Consider the following 23891-nt stretch of genomic DNA (forward strand, 5'->3'; position numbering starts at 1 on the left):
CACAATAGTTAAGAGAAAAGATTACCTATTAGAATGTGAAAGATGGCAGCCACAGTACCAGCTGTGACCATGCAGAGGACAGCCTTGATCCTATCCCGCCTACTGTGAACAAATACCAGGCCCACGTTCTTAAAGTCACTCATTGGTCCAGTGAAGAACTTCATCAGGGAGTAGGCCAGCCCATAGCTGGCAAGCATCTCGATGGCATCCTCCTTTACAGCTGCTATACCCCTATTTAATGCCTATTGAGAAATGACAGGAGATGGGGAAAATAATTAATATAAAAGTCCGTAAAAGTGCATTTTAAAATATACATTCAGTGGATTGCAGCATTTTTAAAATAAACAATGGAGGTAATATAGCTTTGACCTGCTGAGTTAGTGGCTGAAATAGATCCACAGAATAAACAGTCAAATAAAGATTTCAGTTAAGTTCATGTTTCCTCGCGAACCCAATACTTAGATCCCAACTGAATCCACAGAAGAATCAGCTCTAAAACGTGCTTAAACTAACTGGGGTTTAAACAATGGAGCATTTGAATGATAACATAGAATTCTTATTGACTTCCTAGAGTATTTGAATTAGTATCTTCTACTTCAACACCTCTTTTCTGTGATAACCCTAAATCCCTCGATATCTTTAATGTTCAGAAACCAAACCATTCTTTGAATGGCTAAGCTACACAGCCCACCAGAGAAAAAAAAAAGACAATTCCAAAGATTCATCAACATTTCAGTGAAGAAATTTATCCTCACTTGGTATACTTCATACTTTGAGATCCTTGGTTCTGGGTGTCACAACCAGGGAATTATCATTCCAGTATCCAGCCGAACAAACCAATTAAGATTTAAAAAAAATTATATCACCGCTCATTCTTCCAGACTTTGTAGAACAGAGATTTACCCTACCCATTCTGTCACTGTATGACATATGATAAGCATAGATTCCTGGAAATGACTCTTCCAAGTAGACACTTAACAGCTATCTTGCAGCTTCCTTGTGTCAACTTCTATCTCCACTAACTTCCTCCACACTCCACCCATCTGTCTGGCAACCTGACCTGACAACTTCTTAACCACGAGAGCCCACTCCTGAATCAAAAGTCTATCACATTAGATACCTGGAGAAGGATGCTTATGTGAGAATGCTGTTCTTGGACTACAGTTCAGCATTCAACACCACAGGATTGACAAAAAGATCTGAGACCTCGGCCCTGACCCTGCCTTGTGCAGCAGGATCCTGGACTTCCTGTCAGACTGCCAACAAGTTGCAAGAGTGGGCTCTCTCATCTCCAAACCTCTGACTCTCTATACAGGAGCTCCTCAGGGCTGTATACTGAGTCCCCTTCTTTACTCCCTGTGTACCCATGACTCTATCACCACCCATAGCTCCAATCCACTAATTAAATTTGCCGACGACACCACATTGATTGGCCTCATCTCAAGCAACAATGGGGTGGCCTACAGGGAAGAAGTCATCTCTCTGACACAGTAGTGTCAAGAAAACAACTTCTCCCTCGATGTCACAAAAAACAAAGGAGCTGGTTGTGGATTACAGGAGGAATGGAGATGGGCTAACCCCTATTGACATCAATGGATCTGTGGTTGAGAGGGTAAACAGCTTCAAGTTCCTCGGCATCCACATCACCGAGGACTTCACATGGTCTGTACACTCCAACTGTGTGTGTGGTGGAAAAGGCACAGCAGACCTCAGATGGCTAAGGAAGTTTGGTATGGGCCCCCAAATCCTAAGAACTTTCTACAGGGGCAGAATTGAGAGCATCCTGACTGGCTGCATCAATGCCTGGTATGGGAACTGTACCTCCCTTAATCGCAGGACTCTGCAGGGAGTGGTGCAAACAGCCCAGCGCATCTGTAGTTGTGAACTTCCCATGATCCAGGACACTTACAAGGACAGGTGTGTAAAAAGGGCCCGTAGGATCACTGGGGACTCAAGTCATCCCAACCACAATCTATTCCCGCTGCTACCATCTGGGAAGTAGTACTGCAGCATAAATTTCAGGACCAACAGGCTCTGGGACAGCTTCTCCACCAGGCTGATGGACTCACGCCGATTTGAGTGTGCTCTATGTTACATTGTCTGTTCTATTTATTATAAATTACTATGATTGCACATTTAGATGGAGATGTACCATAAAGATTTTTACTCATGCATGTGAAGGATGTAAGAAATACGGTCAATTCAATTCAAATTCAATTCATTCTTCAGAATATCAGTGGTGCCTTCCGAACTATTGATTGAATTCATTCCATCCCTCTTCCCCCCCACCCCAAAACAATTTGCAACCTCTGGGCGTCACCCTGATCCTTCCACCGATTGACTTATCCTGATCCTGATGGTTGAGGGTAATAACTGTTCCTGAACTTGGTGGTGGGAGTACTGAGACTTGTGTATCTTCTTCCTGAAAGCAGCAGCGAGAAAATGGCATCTTAGATTGTGGGGGTGCTTGTTGATGGATGCTGTTTTTCTGAGACAACATTCCGTGTAGATGTGGTCAAGGGTGGGGAGGGTTTTACCCGTGATGGACTGGGCTGTGTCCACTACATTTTATAGGATTTTCCATTCAAGGACATTGGTGTTTCCATATGAGGCTGTCATACAACTAATCATTATACTCTTCCCACACATCTATACAAGTTAGTAAAAGTTTGTCCAGGTACAGGATATTAGTCTTTCTGGATATTATAAAGATGTCTTCCTGTTATCTCTTCATCCCATTGTTTTCCCCACATTTTTTGATTTCATTTTTAATTTGTCCTTTACTAGAAGTTATTTGAATGTCCACCCCTGCTCATCTAGATGCCATCGTTGCTAATTTACCCACTTGCTCATTCCCTCTGATACCAACAAGTGCTGGAATCCACATAAAACATACACAGAGTCCCATCATTTTAAGTCTAAATAAGGTTCGTATTATCTCACATATAATGTCTGGTCTTGTCTCTGAATTTAAATCTTTCAGGTTCCTGATTGTTGAGCTTGAATTTTGTCTCCTTTTGAATAATTTAGGATCCAGCCCCAGTGCTTCACACAGCCATGGAGGCACCCCAGGAAAAGGCACCGTAGCACTCACTGCCTTATTACTAATCCCTGTCCTTTCTGCATTCCCTTCAATAGTTCATGCCAAACTTCAGTTTTTCTTTCTTTCCTTTTACCAGCATAGACCTCAAAGTTGTTTAGTGGGATGATTTTCGCCATGCTTTTGTAGGTTTACCCAATATGTTAACGCTAACAGCGTTCTGCTCAGTTCCCGGGGTGTCTCTCTCAACTTCACCTGCATTTCTGCCACTGGGGATGTCCTTACCGCCCCACTGATTATCCTTAATGCTTGACTCTGAACTATATCCAGTTTCCTGAGCATACTGTATATTGCTGATCTATATACAATACTTTCATAGTTCAGTATTGATCTGATTAATCCTGTATATATTGCTTTCAAGGATTTCCTATCGGCTCCCCATTCCTTTCCTATTAAATCCCTCAGAACATTTAGCACTTTCTTAACTTTTGGTTATTTTTTTAATATGTGCTGATCATGTGAGTCTTTTATCAAGTCAAATTCCTAAAAACTAGGTAAAATTTGGTTACCTAATTCTAGACCATAAACAGTTAGTTTTAAGTGTTCTTCTATTCTCTTCCTAATGAAAAACATTATTTTGGATTTCTCGGCTGAGAATCTGAATACCCTAATTTCCACCTTAACTATTGCCTCTTGAAGTTTCCGTATTATAAATGCCACATTCCCACCTCTTTTCCACATAGCTCCATCATCTGCAAAAATGATACTCTGATGCTATTTACATAAGAAAACATGTAATTTATCACTACAGCAAATAACAATGGACTAACAACACCTCCGAGGGATTTGATTTTCCACAAGTTGTTTACTTGCCATAGATTTCCCTACTTGCACCATGATAGATCTACCAATTAAAAATTGTTTTATCCAATTTAGCATTTGACCTCTACTTCTCAATTTATATAATTTGATGGTCAAACTTTCCTTCCACACCATATATTGTTTTTTTTCTACAGCAGAAAAGACTGCTACTATGCTTTCTCTGTTCATTGAGCCCTTCTCACCTCACGTTCTCGATATCAAGCAGGATCCGTGGTTCCCCTTCCCCTCCTAAATCCACCTTGATATTTAAAAACACCTCATCTTGTTTCAGCGTAATACATCAGTCACTTATTAACCATATTTTCCATGGTTTTACATAAATGCAATTGGTCCATAACTTGCTGGATTGTTAGGATCCAGCAGTCAATGGAATGCAAATACCTGGAACCCTTGCTGGGACCAAACTGGGATGCTGAAAACCCCCGGCAGAGACAGGTGCCCAGCAATGACAAGTGGCTGCAGAGGTGAATCTGTCAATGAGCCAGAAGGGAAGCAGTGAGAAATGGTCTCACAGAACTCCCAATGCTAGGAGGAAAACCTCATCTGGGTTGGCACATTTTAAAGAGACGTCACAGTTCTAGAAATGGCATCTGCAGCATACTGTAGAAAAACACATTCAGCTGCTAGGCTGTGATAAACATAGAAACATAGAAACATAGAAAATAGGTGCAGGAGTAGGCCATTCGGCCCTTCGAGCCTGCACCGCCATTTATTATGATCATGGCTGATCATCCAACTCAGAACCCAGCCTTCCCTCCATACCCCGTGACCCCTGTAGCCACAAGGGCCATATCTAACTTCCTTTTAAACATAGCTAATGAACTGGCCTCAACAGTTTGCTGTGGCAGAGAATTCCACAGATTCACCACTCTCTGTGGTAAAGTAACACATCTTCTGTTTGAAGACCCACCTCTAGAGATTTGGTGTACAATATTTCCTCTTTGTGTGCTGTACCAACCTCGTAACAACATCCTCTCACTCAGTGTCACCAAGACCAAGGAGCTAATTATTGACTTCAGAAGGATGAATCTGGAGGCCCATGCGTCAGTCCTCATCAGAGGGTCAGTAACTCTAAATTCCTCGGGGAGTTTATTGACTGGTTTCATCATGGCCTGATACGAAAACCCAATGCCCTTGAATGGAAAAGCCTACAAAAAGTAGCGGAAACAGCCTCATCCCTCCCTCCCTGCCACTAAGCACATCTGCGCAGATCTGTCACAGGAAAGCAGCATTCGTCATTAAGGACCCCCGCCACACAGGCCATGTGCTCTTCCCGCTGCTGCTTTAAGGAAGAAGGTACTGCAGCCTCAATACCAACACCACCAGGAACAATTATTACCGCTCAACCACCAAGCTCTCAAACGAGTGGGGAATTTCACTGAACTTTACTTGCCCCATTACTGAACTCTTCCCACAACCTCAGGATTCACTTTCAGGACTCTTCATCTCATGTTCTCAATATTTATTGCTTATTTATTTATTATAATTACTATTGTTTCTTTTTTCTTTTGCACTTGCACACTTTGTTTTCATTTACCCATTGATTGCTTGTCTGTCCTGTTGGGTGCAGTCTTTCATTGATTCCATTATGATTATTATTTTATTATGGATTTATTGAATATGCCTGCAAGAAAATGAATTGCAGGCATATATGGTAACATATATGTACTTTGATAAAAAATTTACTCTGCACTTTCAACTATTATGGGTTGGTATTCTGGTTAAGTCACTGGTCAATGAGATGAGAGTGAGAAGGCCCCTTGAGGGTCAAGGATCAATTGATCAATCAGTAGAAGGATCATCAGACATCCCACCTCTCCCAGAAGTTCCAGGAGTTTCCCGCATATTAATAGTGGCTCCCTAATGCCTGCAAATTATATACAATATTCTGGAAATCAATGTGTGTGTGTGTGTGTGTGTGTGTGTGTGTGTGTGTGTGTGTGTGTGTGTGTGAGAGAGAGAGTGTGAGAGTGAGAGAGAGTGAGAGAGAGTGAGAGAGAGAGAGAGAGAGAGAGAGAGAGAGAGAGAGAGAGAGAGAGAGTGAGAGAGTGAGAGAGTGAGAGAGTGAGAGAGAGAGAGAGAGAGAGAGAGAGAGAGAGAGAATGCGCCATGGCAGAGTGTTCCAAAAATGTACGTCACCCCAGACTACACTAAAGTGTACCCCTGCCTGATAGGGGTCAAAAATAATGACAGTGTTGCTCGCTGCACTGTTTGCAACAGTGACTTTTCTATTGCCCATGGTGGGTTAAGACTGTAAAAGACATGTTGAGGTGAGTTTAACAGGTGTCATTCATTCATTAGCATAGCCAACGTTATTTAAACTAGCTGGCTAGCTGCCAAGGAGCTACTCTATTGCAGACATCCCACCTCTCCCGGAAGTTCTGGGAGTCTCCCGCAAATTGATGATGCTACCTCCCTGAAATGAGATTTTGCAGGGTGGGATGTCTGGATCATGATAAGGCCCAGATGCTGAAAATTCCCTGGTTGTTTTGGGGTGGGGAGCGGGAGAAAAGGGATGGAAGAAATTCAATCAATAGTTCGGAAGGTACCACTGATATTCAGAAGAATGTGATAGACTTTTGATTCAGGAGTGGGCTCTTGTGGTTAAGAAGTTGTCAGATTAGGTTGCCAGATAGATGGGTGAAGTGAGAAGGAAGTTAATGACCTTGGAAATAGAAGTGACACAAGGAAACTGAAAGATAGCTTGTTAAGTATCTATTTGGAAGAGTCATTTTCAAAGTAGGCTCCATTGATGGGTAGGTGTTAGTTTGCAGACACCTGATTCTGTAACTTCTGAAGAAAATGCAAGTATGCAAACCATACACAAAACTTCGAGTGGTATCCACTTATGCAAAGCATCTGGATGCCTTTATGTTAGCATATCACCCACACACCGGTTCATCAACTCACCAAGAATTCCCCATTTCTAATGTTTGATTTTCCCACTGGTAATGGATGTAAGGAGCATGAAAATGTAGCTCTACTCTTTTTTTCTACGCAGTTACAGATTTTATCTAGTCACATTTTATCACTGAAAGATAGTTTTATTACTCCAGTTTGTTTTGCTTCATCAAACACAAGGTTTTAGAGAAGGTAAATGTCTATTTTTCTTGTGGACAGAGGTCCTTAAGTGGTTCAAAGTAATAGTGACAATTGATATTCCCAGAGCATCACTCAGCCATTAGGTAGTGTTGGTCAACATCTAGTGCATGAGCAGCACACTGTGAGCAAAATACTTGAATTGCTGTGCCTCAAACAAGCAAGGTCAGAGTGCAGAAGATTAATCAGGAGAAGATACGGCTTCAGACACACAGAGATAAATCTCAAATAACATGCTTGTCTGGGGCCTGCCATCATTTAAAACAGTTTTTCATCTCGACTTTCACCCTGACCTTTTCCCACATCACAGCAAATGCTTGATCTTATGCTGCACAAGTTCAGGTTTACTGTAAATGAAAATCCAGCTCTGATCGAGCACCTTGAGACATACAGAAGGAAGTGTTTTCAACTGGGGAGGCAGGAGATTTTCACTTTCACCTCATCCCCCAAACACACAGAAATGAAGCAACTTCGGCCAGAGGTCTGGTCAGAGAGATTAATATCAGGAATAAGAGCCACCTCCATCCCCATTCCAGTGCCAAAGGAACAAAATATCCACGATGTGGTTAGTACTCAAACCCACAAACACAGCATCAGCACTTACAATAGCACACTCAACAATACTACAACATTCATACGCAATGCACAGCTTAAAAACTATCCCATTACGAAACGCATCACGTCATTCTCACTCCTTCTCAAACAGAAACCTCTGTCGCAAAGTTCACACAACTCTATTCCATTCTCCTAGTTCCTAAGTCTTCATCACATTTTCTTTGATGAAAAGATATTCTCCACAATTGCCTCTAAAACATCTCAGAGTTCAATGTTCATTGTAAATTTATTATCAAAGGACATACGTCACCACATTCACAGTAGAACAAAGAAATAATAGAATCAATGAAAGAAGACACACAAATAAAAACTGACAAACAACCAATGTGCAAAAGAAAACAAACATTTTCCATCTTGCTTAACTGTGGCTTGACCTTCGACCATAGTGGATAGAGCATTTGATAACCTCTCAGCTATTTCTCAGCTTCTGCTTTTATTCCCTCTCCACTGAGAATTCTTGCCCTTCCCCACTCCTGGGGAGAATACAAATGATCATTTCCACCCCCACCAGCTTCTGCATTCAAAAGAATCAACCATCACATCATCTGCCAGCAACCACACCATGCTATTTGACAGCGGTCCCCAACCACCGGGCCACAAAGCACACGCTACCGGGCCGCGAGGAAACGATATGATTTGGCGATATGAGTCAGCTGCACCTTTCCTCATTCCCTGACACACACTGTTGAACTTGAACGCACGCAAGGTCATTACCCACGTGTCATCCATGTCAGCACGGGAAGAAGATCAACTCCTCAAGCTTGCAAATGACGGTGGGCTGAAAAGTATGCTTGACATAACATCTCTGCCGGCATTCTGGATCAAAGTCAAGGCTGAATATCCTGAGTAGCCACGAAAGCACTGAAAACATTGCTTCCATTTCCAATATCATATCTCTGCGAAGCGGGCTTCTCTGCAATGAATGTAATGAAAACTAAATTGCGGAATAGACTGGACATAAGGAACCCCCTTCGAGTATCGCTGTCTCCCATCACCCCTCGATGGCACAGTCTTGTTGCAGGAAAACAAGCCCAGGGCTCCCACTGATTCAGCGATATTGGTGTGTTGCAGTGATTTTATATGTTCATACGAGGAAAATATGTGCTGTGTGTTTAATATCCAAATGTTACTTAAAATGTTATGATGCTATTGACTTATAAGTGACTTATCACTATATTCATGCAAGGAAAATATGTGCTGTGTTTTTAATATTAAATTCGTTAGATAAACCCTTTTAGAAACGAAATTGAGTGTATTAGCCACTTATAAGTGACCTATAGTTCTTATCACCTATATTCCGGTCGTGATTAACACCCCCCCGCCCCCAGGGTTGCCAACTGTCCCATATTGGCCGGAACATCCTGTACCTTGGGCTAAATTGGTTTGTCCCATACGGGACCGCCCTTGTCCCGTATTTCCCCCACTAAGGTAGAACATGCCTATGAAACTTTTCGTGCCGAAATGGTGTAAAGTGAAGAAGCAATTACCATTAATTTATATGGGAAAATTTTTGAGAGTTCCCAGACCCAAAAAATAACCTACCAAATCATACCAAATAACACACAAAACCTAAAATAACACTAACATATAGTAAAAGCAGGAATTATATGATAAGTACTCAGCCTATATAAAGTAGAAATAATGTAGATACAGTGTAGTTTCACTGAACAGAATCGCCAAAAACGATTTGTAGAAAAACAATCACACGTCACGCATGTGTACACATGTGCCCGCGCAAGGCTTCATGGTCATGGTAGTCTTTCTCGGGGTAAATGCAACGTATTTGACTGCTACTCTTGTCCGTTGGCAACTCTAACCCCCCAACTCCAGGTCGGCCGGTCCGCAAGAATATTGTCAATAATAAATCGGTCCGCAGTGCAAAAAAGGTTGGGGACCCCTGCTATATGGTACTTTCCCCATGCAGTCACAAGAGATACAAAGCCTATATGTTCACCCCTTCCCTTTCCACCATCCAGGGACCCAAGCAGCATTTCAGATTCAGATTCATTTATTTAATCACAAATACATTGAAACATACAGTGAAATGTAGCAGACCAGGTAGCACCTATGGAAGAGTAAACAGTCAATGTTTTGGGCTGAGATGCTTCAACAGTACTGGGAAAAACAATGAAAAGTTAGAACAAGGAGGACTAGTGGATTTCAGACATAGGGTCTCTAACTTTCTCACTGGAATCACAAGCTTCGGCCATCAGGCATTGACTTCTAAGTGAAGCAGGTTTTTCATTTATACTTCTTCCAAATTAATGTACTACATTTAGAGTTCACAACGTGGCCATCCCTACAGTAGTGAAACAAGACACAGATTGGGTGATCAGATTTTAGAATGCTCACTTTCAGCCTGTGGAGTGACCCTGTTGAACTTCAAGTGGCCTGACTCTTTAATGCCCCATCCTCCCCCAACTCCGACTTAACTGTCTGTGGCTCCCAGCACTGTTACAAAAAGCTGAACGAACAAAACCTGTTACTCTCCAGGCAAGTTGCAGTCTTAAAGGTGAATTGTCTAACTCACTCTGTCTTTCTGTCTGTATTGGAGGTGGGTATTTATGCCTGTTGTCCCTTTGTTAATTTTAACTCAGTATATCTCATTCTGTTCGTATGGTCTGGTCTGCTGGTCATGCCCCACTTCCTTGCCATTAGCAACATACAACACAGACAAAGAAGCACAAATCTGATTCTGACTGGCACATCAACGCATTTTGCCTCAACCTCTCAGAAATATTCACTTTGTTTTACCCATCATTCCACCCAGGTTAGTTTTCAGTTTGAGAGAAACACCCACTTCTTATTTTCTCCACTTCTTATTTTCTCTCTTTCTCAGTTCTGACCAAGGATCTTGAATCCAAAACATTAACTTTTGTTCTCTTTCCACAGATCCTGTCTAACCTACTGAGTGCTTAAAACATTTCTAGTTTTATTTCAGATTTTGAGCATGTGTTTTTTTTAAATACTCATTGACAGCGCTTATTGGTGATTTATACACACTGATTTAGCTATGCCACTCCCTGCACTGTGCTATGCTCAGTCACTCACTAATGCAGGAAAACACAGACACTCTCTGTATTCTACCACAAAATCAAATCTAATAAACACGAGATATTCACTAACATTTTTCCTAGCAATCAGCAGTTAGAAATAAATCTTAGAGGGGGCCACTTTCAAAGTGAAACCTGATGCATCTGGAGGCATGTTCACTGCCACTGGGAAATCAGAAATCCACAGATAACACTACGCACATTACCATCCTGCCCTTTCAGATCACTTTTCCACCATGACACATTTGTTAGATACTAATTCCAAAACATATTGGTAAATACCATGAAAATGTCCTCAATGCTGATTCATTTGGTTAAGCTTTTACTTATGACAGTTGAAGGGAAAGCCAATATAAACCTTTACAAAGTCACTGTAGATGGCAAGATGCAAATATGCAGCACAAAGATAAACGAATGTGTGCAACATGTAGAAAAAGTATTTTCAGAAACAAAACAAAGTTCAAAGCAAATTTATTATCAAAGTACATATATGTCCCATATACAACCTGAGATTTATTTTTTGCAGGCATGCTCAATAAATCCATAATAGAATAAAAGATCACACCAACTGGACGCTCAGCCAGTGGGCAAAAGAAAACAATCTGTAACAATACAAGAAATAAATAATAATAATAATAAATAAATAAGCAATAAATATCAAGGTCTTGAGATAAAGAGTCCTTGAAAGCGAGTCCATAGGTTCTGGGAACAGCTCAGTGATGAGTTAAGTGAAGTTGAGTGAAGTTATCCCTTTTCATTCAAGAACCTGATGGATGAGGGGTAATAACAGTTCCTGAACCCGGTAGTGCGAGTCCTGAGGCTCCTGTACCTTCTTCCTGATGGCGGCAGCAAGAAGAAAGCATGTCCTGGGTGGTTGGTGTCCCTGATGATGGATGCTGCTCTCCTGATACAATGCTCTATGTAGATGTGCTCAATGGTGGGGAGGGCTTTGGACATGATGGACTGGGCTGTATCTGCTACTTTTTGTAGGATTTTCCATTCAAGAACATTGGGTTTTCCATACAAGGCTCTGTTATAGCCAGTCATTATACTCTTTATCTACAGAAGTTTGTCAAAGCTTTAGATGTCATGCCAAACCTTCGCAAACTCCTAATGAAGTAGAGACACTGCTGTGTATAAAAACTCTAATTATCTTGAGTTTAAAAAAATGTTATAGTATGATGTTTACAGGATAAGTAACAATTAGTTTAGGAAAAATAAGACATTTATTCACTAAAATAATTGTAATTGTTTGGAATCTGTACCCCAGGAGGCTGAGAGGAATGTGTATATCCAAAGCTGTGATATAGATCTTTGGACACAAAATAAAATAATGTAGTGTTTATATCCCTTGAACTGTCTCCACACAGCTCACTGAAAGTGGTTGATATATGGTTAAACAAGAATAAAGCATGCTTGCCTTTATCAGTTGAAGCAATGAGTTCAAGAATCAGGCATTTATAAAACAGGTTAAGCTGCTTCTGGAGTATTGCATTCAATTTTGCTTATGCCATTACAGGAAGGATGAGGAGGCTTTAGAGAGGGTGCAGAAGACACTTACCAGGATGCTGTCTGGATTTAGCAGGACGCATGCTGAAAGTTCATGGATGACACAACAATGGTTGGTCTCATTAGCAACAAAGATGAAACAGCATACAGGGAGGATGTACAGCAGATTTTGGACTGGTGTAAACACAACAACCTGAATTTCAATGTTGACAAGACTAAAGAGATGGACTTCAGGAAGGCACCAGGCTCACCAATCCTTAACTGCACATCACCAGCTACTCCATGGAAAGAGTCAGGACATGCACAGTCTGTCACCTTCACCATCAATTCTCACCATATTTTACTGGAGCACACAGCGTCTTACCTAGCTTCAGCAGCGTCTGGATTGGGAATTGTAATGCATCAGATTGCAAGATCATGGATAATGAAGACTCCTGCACTTTTATTGCAGTTTTTCTACATATTTATACAACTGCTAGTTTTATTATAATAGTGCCAGTAACCATGTACCATCTTTCATAAAAGTACACCTCACACTTGATGTTAACCTGTCAATCTTCAGGCCATGCCACTCAAGGGTTGATGCTGTATGTGCTATTATATGTGGTGTGCATGACTATACAATACATACTGTGTTTTTCACCTTGACCCCAGAGGAACAATGTTTCATTTAGCTGTATACATGTATATATTGAATGACGGTAAACCTGAACTTGAAAAGGATGGATGTGTTTTCCCTGGAGCAGCAGAGGCTGAGATGGTGGTTTATAAGATTATGAAAGGCATAGATAGAGTACACAGTCCATTTCTATTTCCCCAGTACAGAAATACAGGATATTGATTTAAGGTGAGGGGGCAAACTCAAAAGGACAAGGTTTTTTTTATTACGGTAGAGACAAATATGATAAAGGCATTTAAAAGGGTCTTAGATAGGCACATGAATGTGCAGAGAATGGAGGGACATGAATATTATGGAGGCAGAAGGATTACTTCAGAGAGGTGCTTACTTACTGGTTTAAATGGTTCAGCACAATATTGCGGGCTGAAGGGCCTATTATATGTTCTATGCCCAAAAGCTTGGTTGCAGAGATTGTTATCAGGAGTGAAGAGTTAGAGCAAGACAAGTGGAGTGTTAGAGAAGCAATTTGAGAGTTTAGAGTCTCAATAATTGAAAGTACTACTGTCAATGGTAGAAAACATTCTCTTATTTCATACTTTCATGTTCCCTCACAACATAGGAGGCCATTTCACTTTTTAGGTCTAAGCCAGTTTTCAAAGCAATCTCATTCCCCTTTTATATTTCCTGTAACCTACTCACTCTCACATTCTCAAAAACACCTGCTGAAGCCTCAATACTCCCATCAGCCAATTTAATTTTGGGTAATTATTTTTCAGTATTCATTTCATCAAACAGCCAATCAAGAGATTCTGCAGATTGCTGTAAATCTTGAGCGACACACACAAAATGCCAGAGGAACTCAGCAAGTCAGGAAGCATCTATGGAGGAGAATAACCAGCGGACATTTTGGGCCAAGAGCCTTCAAAAGGACTGGAAAAGCAAGGGGCAGAAGCCAGAACAAGAAAGAGGGAGATCTTGCCAGAAACGTTGACTGCTTACTCTACTTGCGTATTTTTCAGGATATGGGTAGCACTGCAACCTTCTTAAACCACTGCATTTCTTGTGAAAGCATTCTCACAATGGTTATGAGTAAGGAGTTCCGGAAGTATGACAATGTTATAATTCAGGAACAGTGAAATACTTCCTTTTCAAGCTGTGCATGATTGCAAAGGTATCCCCTTGCAAACTGTTGTCCTTACCCTTGGTGGTAATCCTGGATTTAGGAAATATTGTTGGAATAGCATGGGGGCTGTAAAATTGAAAGATATGATGATAAAGGTAGTTGACTGAATGATTAAAAGGTCTTCTTGGGAACAAATTATCATCACTATAATTCAAGTGAATCAGTCTCACAGAGACATCAGAGAAGCAATGGAATCCATAGCTTAGAAATCAAGTTTGTAGTGGAAAGGGAAAATAATATTTGACCTTTGCAATATTTAGTTCCTTAGTGTGAACATCACATCATCAACAGCCAGTTATGGTCCAGCCACATTGCTGTCACAGCCAAGAAAACTCACCGAGAAAGCTCAGCATGTTCCCATCAACTCTTACCAATTTACACTGTTTGATGTATGGCAATCACTCTGAAAATGACCCCAAGAAACTTTTGTGAGCACAGCTCAGCACATCACGGGAACCAGCCTTCCCTCGATGACCTCTGACTATGCTTCTCACTACCTCAGTACAGCAGTCAGCATAATCAAAGACCCCACCCCCCACAGACATTCTCTCTCACCCCTTTCCCACTGGACAGAAGGTACAAAAGCCTGAAAGTACATCCCATCAAGTTCAAGAACAGTTTCTATCCCATTGTTATCAGACACTTGAACGACCATCTTGTATGACAAGATGAATACTTGGCCTCATAACCTACCTCAGTGATTTTGCACTTTATCGTTTACCACTGCACTCTTTCAATAGCTTTTATACTTTATTTTTATTGTTTTACCTCATTCTATCTTAATACACTGTGTAATGGTTTGATCAGTTTAAACAACATGTGAGACAAGGTTTTCCTATTGTATCTTGATGCACATGACAAAAATAAACTGATGCTAATAGTTGGGTGGGGGAGGGGTGGAAGGAAGAAAGAAGATTTCTGCTTACTGGAGAAAACGTCAAGACAAATTAGGACAGTGGAAAGGTTGACAGCAATGGCAGGGGGATGAAGAACCATTTTAGCAATGCAGCAGAAGAATAAACCAAAGAGGCGCAATTCAAATCTGGAACTACAGAAAGTGTGCACAGACGTGGGAAATTAATTCATCAACACAGACCTTGAAAGAAGAAAGAGACATTGAAATATTGCAGCTTTTACAAGTACAATCCATTTTTTTTGTATTTATTGAGTTTCAGCGTGGAACAGGCCCTTCTGGCCCTTTGAGCCACGCCACCCAGCAACACACGATTTCCCGATTTAACCCCAGCCTAATTAACAATGACCAATTAATCTACTACCTGATACGTCTTTGGATTGTGAGAGAGAACACAAAAGGTCACGGGAAGAACATACAAACATTATCATACAAATTTGCTTTCCATGGATTTAGTTAAGCAATTACGTGAAATGCGCTAGGTATGGAAACACCAATGCCATTGAATGGAAAATCCAACAAAATGTTGTGGATACGGCACAGTCCACCATAGGTAAAGCCCTCCCCACACTGCACATCTACATGGTGTGTTATCATAGGAATGCAGCATCCATCCTCAGGGACCCCCACCACTTATATCATGCTCTCTTCTCACTGCTGCAATCAGCAAGGTGGCAGAGGAATGCCAGAACTCACACCACTAGATTCAGGAACAGATATTACCAATCAACCTTCAGGCTCTTGAACCAAAGGGGATAACTTCACTCAATTTCACTTGCCACATCTCTGAACTCTTCCCATAACCTGTGGACTCACTTTCAAGGACTCTTCATCTCATGTTCTTGATATTTATTGCTTATTTATGATTATTATTCCTTTGTTTTTCTTTTGTATGTGTATGATTTGCCGTCTTTTGCACACTGGCTGTCTGCCCTATTGGGTGCGGCCTTTTATTGGTTCGATTATAGTTACTGGAATTATTAAGCATGCCTGCAAGAAAATAAATCTCAGGGTTGTATACAGTGACGTGTACGTACTTTGATAATAAGCTTACTTTGAACTTTGAAAAGAGAGTGAAATTGTTTTATTTCTGATTAATAAGCGAGGGTTTGACAAAGTAGAACTATTGGAACCAATGGAAGGTTAAAGGAAAAACAACTGAGCATTTGAATGTAAATGAATGGAGGGCAAGATTTTCTTCAGGAAGAGACAGATATAGAAATGAAACAAGAGATAGGGAAAATAATGGATTGAGTTTAAAGATTAGCTTTATTTTAAAGTTCAAAGTAAAATTTATTATCGGAGTACATACGTCACCACATGCAGATTCTTCTTCTGCAGGCATACTTAGCAAATCTACAGAACAGCAACTATAAACAGGATCAATGGACAACACACTATGCAAATGCAGAGATTTGTCACATGTACATCAAACATCAAAACACAGGGAAATGCGCTGCTTGCATCAATGATCAACACAGTCCAAGCATGTGCTGGGAATAGACCACAAATGTCACCATTTTCCTGCCCCTGACATAGTATGCCCACAACCTCTAACCTGTAAGTTTTTGGAATGTGGGAGGAAACCAGAGCACCCAGAGGTTGTTGCACATGATCAGATAGGTCCTCAAAGTTCTATAACATTTAGATTTCAATGGCAAGATTGTTAATAATTTATCAAGTGTGCAGGTGTGTGTGTTTCTTTCCTGGCTATAATTCAATATTGATTGATAATCTGAAGCCAAGATATATTAAATACTGAATAATTTACATGGTTATCAGTTACAACAAAAGTGATGCTTAATAGCAGTGGAAAAACAAAATTGTGCTAAGCTTGCAATTCATTTGATTGTTTACCAACTTGGGTTTTTAAAAAGTCATACTCCAATTTAAGTCGAGAGGAAATGGTTACCCAAAGAAAGTCGAAAGTCAAAAATCTGAGTAAATTTATTGTCAAAGTATGAATATGTCAATCTACCAAATTCACGCTCAGTGGAAATATATTCTTAGCACTCCAAGCAGAGCTACGATTTCAAAGCACCAGAGGCATGCACAATCCTGACCTCAGTCCCAGCATACAGGTTGATATGTTACTCAACACACTGTAGGCAACTTACAATAGTCAGTAAGTGGTAGACTAACAAGGGAGGAGTGGGCAGGGAGGTGATACGTATTGTTGAGCAGGACGAGTGCAAGTAGGTGGTTTATTGTCAGATGGATTCATACACAGGATGAAGTGTCCCTGTTTCTGTGCTGTATTTCTTTCTGACTGAATGAAAGTCAAAGAGCTCCCCTGAAGCTATACATGAAGCTATGAAGCTCCCATGAAGCTATGCTCCATGGTTGCTGGAAACAAATTCTTCTGCAGATGGTGCAGGACAATCAATATCAAATGTAAATCCTGCTATTGGTGTCTAGATACGCACCGCCTACCACTGGATCCCGATACACATCTTCATATTAGGTGACAGACACAGATTTGACCAGGTTCGGCCAAAAATCTCAATTTGCTTTTACAGTTCTTTTAAGTCTTAGCAACCAGATTGTGTGGGACACAAACATTTTTGTATTAGAAAATGAATAAGGGTTAATCATGCTGATTATCACTAGGGGCAAGGTTAAGCCCCAATGCAACCTCTTAAAACTCTAGCCACAGCACTACCTGCACCCTGATGTCTGTTACCCAGCTTCCAGGCTAAATGGAATTTGAGACAAGAGAATCTCAATTAAAAAGTCAAAGTCAAAGCTTAGTTTACTGTGATATGAACAGGTACAATAAAAAACTGATTTGCAACAGCATCACCAGCACATATCTTCATACTGCAGCATTCACATGAAAAATATAAGTGACATGGTTTCTCCCCCCCCCCCCCCCGCAAGAACACACTTAGGACAAAAAAGTTGCAGCTTACTGCAAAATGACCATCTTGTTGCCAAACTTGAATGGTCAGGGCTGTGCCACTTGGTGCAAGAACTGACACATGAAGATAAAAATCAATGTTAGTACGATGATGATTATTGGGCCTGTAATTCAATAGTTAGAATTCAAACCACAATGTAGAAGATGTAAGTAATTGAACAGCTAACAGGAGGATTTTCAAGAATTACATCATTACAGGTAAGGATAATCATAAGAGTCAGCATCTTCAGCCAAAATCTTGGGATAATTCATCCCAAGATCCCCAGCCTAGCTTTTCCAGTTCAGATATCAACATTGACCCTTGCTTTTATTTTATTTGAAGTCTAATACATCCACCGTTACCTTCATATTCTCTCGGTCACTTCAGAAGGTAGTTAAGATATATAAACTTTATGGTGGATTTAGAGTCTCAAACAAGTTGGAACACTCTTTCATTTCTAAACCACTGTGCAGAACAACTTGTCTTTTTTCACAGCCTACCACTGCCCTGCCCCACAGCAGTTTCACAGTTACATGATCTTAATCAATTAAATCAGCCATTTAATTCTATGGTTGCTATGAACGGCAAGATAGTCAAGTATTAAAATTTGTTGTCATATCAGTCTAGTTTTAGTCCACAGGAATTCAGTTAAAAAAAATTTCAATACCCATGAATACAGAGAAGTGAAACAGCACTACTCCAGGGCCAAAGGGCAAAACACAGTAGTGACAGTCATACACAACACAAAGCACATATAGCACATACAAGATAGTAATAACATACAGTTACACAGATAAAGTCATGTCCCAGGTCTATGAATATTGCAGCTGTCTGAAGTCATACACAATACAGCTTTTCTTTAGCAGAGTGAACACAGGAGACAGCACCGATGCTCGCGAGGACAACACACTACACGGACTCCAATGACTCTCCTTGGATTACTGCAAACAGGCAACACCATGGCTTGAGGCTTATTCTTCTGCCAACTAAACATTGGAGGGCAACACCATCCGCAGCCTTTTCACCCTACCACACCAACTCCAAAGCCACCCTCCTGGACGACTGCCAAGAAGTGACAACCCGACTTCAGGCCTGGTTCTTGCTACAACCGAGGCCATGCACATACCCCGCCAATAAACCAGTGAACCAAACTTGCAGCATTCCACATTACCAACATCCACCAGGGTCTTGCAATCGCATGAAAAGCGACAAGACAATCACTCGCTGTTAGACTGCACACCATCTTTACGCACCGACGACTCTGTCGCCTCTCTGTCACAAGCAGTAACGCGGTCTGCACCAAGTCCAGCTCCTTTAGCCTCTCCATCAACAAATAACTCGCTGATAGAGCAGACCTGCATTACTTTTAAGTTCTTCAAGTCCAGCAGGGCCTTGCATTATAAAAACTATGTCTAATAAACATTTTTAGTTGGCCTCCTTGAAGCTGCTGCTTCCAAGCACTCCGCCATCTTCCCAGAAACTTTTTGTAGACTTTTCTGTTTCTGGCCATTGGTGTATCCATACCAGGCCATGATGCAACCAGTTAAGATACTCTCCTGTGTGCATCTATAGAAGTTTCTCGAAGTTACAGATGACACGCTGAATCTATGCAAATTCTTATGGAAGGAGAGGTGCTCTTGTACCTTATTTGTGAAGGAAGTTACGTGCTGGTCCCGGAACATATCCTTTGATATAGTAATGCCAAGGAATTTAAAGTTACTGACCTTCTCCAACTCTGATCCCCTAATGAGGACTCCAGTAACCAGGTATCCTCAGAATTGTGGCAGTACTGACTGACAGATTTTCTGGCAGTTTGGATATTACAAGTAAACTCTGTGTTACTGGCCAGGAGGGCGGGCAGTGAGGTTTGTGTTCCTAGAAATCATCGTATAATAAAATTTCCAATTAACTAGGTGAGTTGAAAGGCACCATCGTAAACATGGGCAACTGGTGATTTTAAAAGGAAATGAGTAATGAAGCCTTGGGGAGCTTAAAGCGAGCACGGGAACAAGATAGCAGATTATTGGAGTTTTATTGTCATTATTGCTTTTCTTCAGGATGGACAAAAGACCCGAACTTCAGAGAAGAGAGTGTATTGACCCTTGATATCAAAAGCAGCATTCACATGTGACGTCAGGGAGGCTAGGTAAAATTGAAGTCAATGGAAATCAAAAAGGAGAACTTTCCATTTACTGGAAACTTAACTAGCACAACGAAAAAGAGTTGTGTTGTTGTTGGTTGTCAGTCACCATTGGTAGTGTTCTAGGTACTTCATCGATTACCATCCTTGTCACCTAAAGGTCCAAATGGAAGTCTCAAAGCGCAGGCCTATTCCAAGCAGTAACAACTGCAGATGCGAGGCAACAAAAGTTTGGATTTATCACACAGGTCAGCACTGAAGCTCTCTGTTGGTTGGGGTTACTATGGATGTTGTGTCCAGGCTGTCTATGTGACATACATAGCAGTGTGCAAGCCACGGCAGTGTGATATGGAGAGCAAGTTTTTGCCCATGCAGCAAGCACCCCACTCTCCACACAGCTGATGAATCCAAAGGAACGGCAGAAACCGACACAGATTGCCACTAACGGCATCACAGGAGCTGAACTCAACCAAGGGCTGCCTTAGGGACTCCAGATCCAGACTTTTCTCTCAGGGTTTAATCCCGAAGCCTTCCCAACAAGTGGGTATAGGCGCAAGGCAGCGGAAGTTTGAAATCAGAGTTTTCCTTCTCCTTGAACAGCAGCTAACCACAGTTGACGAGCCCCATCTGCCCGAAGTGACAGGCTTTAAGGTGCCAGAAACCCACCCTTGCCCTTCTCCAGTAGAAACGGTTCCACCAAGCTTAGCAGCTAAGCCACATGTGAAGGCCAGGAGCTGGACTTGGTTGTCAGAGGCTACTTGAGATGCACACCATTTGGAGCAGTTAGCAGGTAGTGGAAGCTTATCCCCACTACCAACCCTGGCTATAACAACCTTAAGAACAAGGTTCTTAAGGTCAGCACTAATCTTGAATAATCTTTCACTGGTTGGAAGAAAGCCAAGAACGAAACTATAGGTCAAGTATCCTCACATCGGTGATTGGGAAAACATTGGAATCCGTTATGTGGGGGTGTATCGTATTGCCCATCCCTTGTCCTTGGCAGCTTCATGCTGCATATTACTGTTGAGGAAACTGCTAATATAATGTTTGTTAGTGGATTCAGGACTGTACCTCAGAGATGAAGAAGGTATAGAAACACTTCAAATTCAGAATGGTTTATGACTAGGACAAGGACTTTCAGAAGGTGGTTTTCTGATGCATCAGCTCCCTACGTACAAACGTTTGTACTTCTAAAGAGTGGACACAGAGATTAGAAATTGCTCCTAAAGAAGGTTTTCCTGTTGTGCATCTCAACGGTGGTAGACACTGAAGCAATGAAGTCACTAAGTATTTCTGGTGGCTGATGAAATAGATATCATTCAGGAGGGCTGCTTTGTCCAGGGAGATCATGTGGTTCAAGCTGTACATCCAGATAAGTATACTCAATCACACTCAGTTTATGCCTGGCTCATGGTCGAAAGGCTTTGAGGAATTAGATGGTGAGTTGCTTACTGTAATGAAATCATAAAAATGTGCCACAAAGAAGGCAGCCTTATTGCTCATGCAGACCAAAAATTAAGTTCAAGTAAATTCCATTTCTCAGTTGCTGGTTTATACCTCTGCAGTTATGGATGCCCATCCAAGGATATTTTAAATGTAACGAGCATTTCAAAACCTCCACCATGCATTCAATGAATTAATATTTTTCTCAATGTCTCTCTAATTCCTCTAAATTTTAACCCCTCTTCCTTCCCCACTCTGAGCTACAACCCACCTCAATTAAATTTCCTTCATTTCTCCTTTGTTCCAAAGGAAAAAAATCCCAGCCTTGACTATCTCAATTCTTAACTTACATTTTTAAAAAACAAGTGCTGGTAACATTTAGACAGGCACATGGATGGAAGAAAAATGGAACATTATAGGCTGTATAGAAGGGTAGGGTTATATTGATCACGGAGTAGGATACAACATCCTGGGCATAAGGGCCCGTACAGCGCTATGCTGTTCCATTCCAATTCTGATTCATTTATTTATTATATGTGCGATGCCTCTTTTGTATTCACAGCGAACGCAAACCAAAGATGTGCTGGGGACGGCGCACAAGCGTTGCCACACATTCCAGTGCTAACACAGCATGCCCACCATATTCAGCACAACATTAGCAAAACAACAGCAACCAATTAAGCCCCTTTCCTCCCTCTCATCCACCCCCTCACACATACAAGCAGCCCTCCAACCCCAGGACAGGGCACCTCTGGGCCCCGAGTCTCCATTGGACTCGCGAATATCGAGCCTCTGATTTCCACAGTAGACTTGAACTTGCAGACTCAGGGTTTCATCCGTTGTGCTTCAACTTCTGATCAACCATTGGACTTTCATTTTTTGGTATCAGCTTTCAACTTTTGGGATTTTGATTCTTCAGTATTGACCTCCAAATGACTTTTGGACTTCAATTCTTCAGTGTCGATTTCCATCAGTTTCCAACTTTCAGCCATTGATTCTTCGGTATCAGCTACATTCAGTGTTCCTTCAGGAGATCAGGTAGCATCTGTGGAGAGAGAAGCAGGGTTAACATTTCAGGTCCAAGACAAATGGTCTCAGATCTAAACTGTTAACACTGTTTCTCTTTCCAAAGATACTTTTCATTAGCATGGTCTGCTAATGTTAGGGTCCCCAGCATTTTCCAGGGACATGAATGATACACAGGAGGAGGACATTTAGTGTAAACTGCCATCAAGATCAGCACAACATCATTGGCCAAATTGCCCAACAAGAATGTTCTTCCATTCAAATTCAAATTCAAATTTCCAGTATCTACAGTTTTATTGATTTTCATCTCGTAAATGTAATTCTGCAGTTCTGACAATATCCTTGTAAATCTGCAATACATTCTCTGGAGTGCTATCACGTCCTTCCTCCAGTGTGGTGACCAGATCTGTATGTAGAACTCCAGCTGTGGGTTGACTGATGTTTCCACAATGTTTTAACATGTTACATATTTCTCCTCTTGTATTCTATGATTTGTCAAACAAAAGTAAGAATTCCAGAGTTTTGGGGATATTTGGCATGCACTTCAGGAACCCTCTTCTAGGAGGTGTTGTTGATATTGAAATGGGTTACTGTGGATGCAAGGGGACTTTAATCAGTTAGGGAAGTGGTAAATGTTTTTCAATATAGCTAAGTGTAACATGGTGCATTTTGGAAAGTCATACCGGCAAATACTTATAATATAAATGTAATGGCACGAGGGAGTGCAATGGAACAGAAGGACTGAGGAGCTTAAGAACAGAGTTCTCTGAAAGTGGCATCACAGGTTGACATGGTGGTGGAAAAGGTACTTAGCATGCTGACCTTCAATCAAAGCACTGAGTATAGGAGTGAACATGTCTAAAAGGCATGCAGCCAAAGGGTCTGTATTCATGCTGTATTGCTCTATAACTCCAGTTCTCTTCATTATTTAGTACATGACTTTCTAATCATTCACACCCAAGCTTTGTTCACCCTAATTCAATGCAGTACAGAAGACCACAAGACACAAGAGAAGAATTAGGCTATATGCCTAGTTTACTTTCAGATTTCATCTTCTCTCCTTAAGGCTTTTTTTAATTGTTTTTGGTTGGTTTGTAAAAAGCTTCCCAAATTCTCTAGCATCCCACTAATATTTGCTCTATTGTTTGCTTTTATGTTGTCACTGACTTTCCTTGTCAGCCACAATTGCCTCATCCTCCCTTTAGAGTGCTGCTGCTTCTTTGGGATGAACCGATCCATGGTCTCTTCCTTCAGTTAGTCCTGACGAAGGGTCTTGGCCTGAAACGTCGACTGTACCTCTTCCTAGAGATGCTGCCTGGCCTGCTGCATTCACCAGCAACTTTTATGTGTGTTCCATGACTTCTGAGTTACCCTCAGAAATTCCAGCCATCATCCTTGGTAATGTCCCCTTCCAATCAACTTTGGCAAGCTCCTCTCTCATGCCTCTGTAGTTATCTTTACTCTACTGT

The 23891-nt window shown here is 41.3% G+C and overlaps 1 protein-coding gene across 1 annotated transcript in view; it reads right to left on the reverse strand.

The window, feature by feature from the left end:
* LOC134357879 (progressive ankylosis protein homolog B-like) overlaps nt 1–23891 on the reverse strand; it is a 136514-nt gene that overhangs the window by 76738 nt on the left and 35885 nt on the right. Inside the window, exon 2 of the mRNA XM_063069621.1 lies at nt 26–242. Coding sequence (XP_062925691.1) covers nt 26–242 — 217 coding nt within the window. The remainder of the gene's footprint in view (nt 1–25; nt 243–23891) is intronic.

The sequence above is a fragment of the Mobula hypostoma genome, chromosome 17 (assembly GCF_963921235.1).
Source record: "Mobula hypostoma chromosome 17, sMobHyp1.1, whole genome shotgun sequence".
Lineage (NCBI taxonomy): Eukaryota > Metazoa > Chordata > Chondrichthyes > Myliobatiformes > Myliobatidae > Mobula > Mobula hypostoma.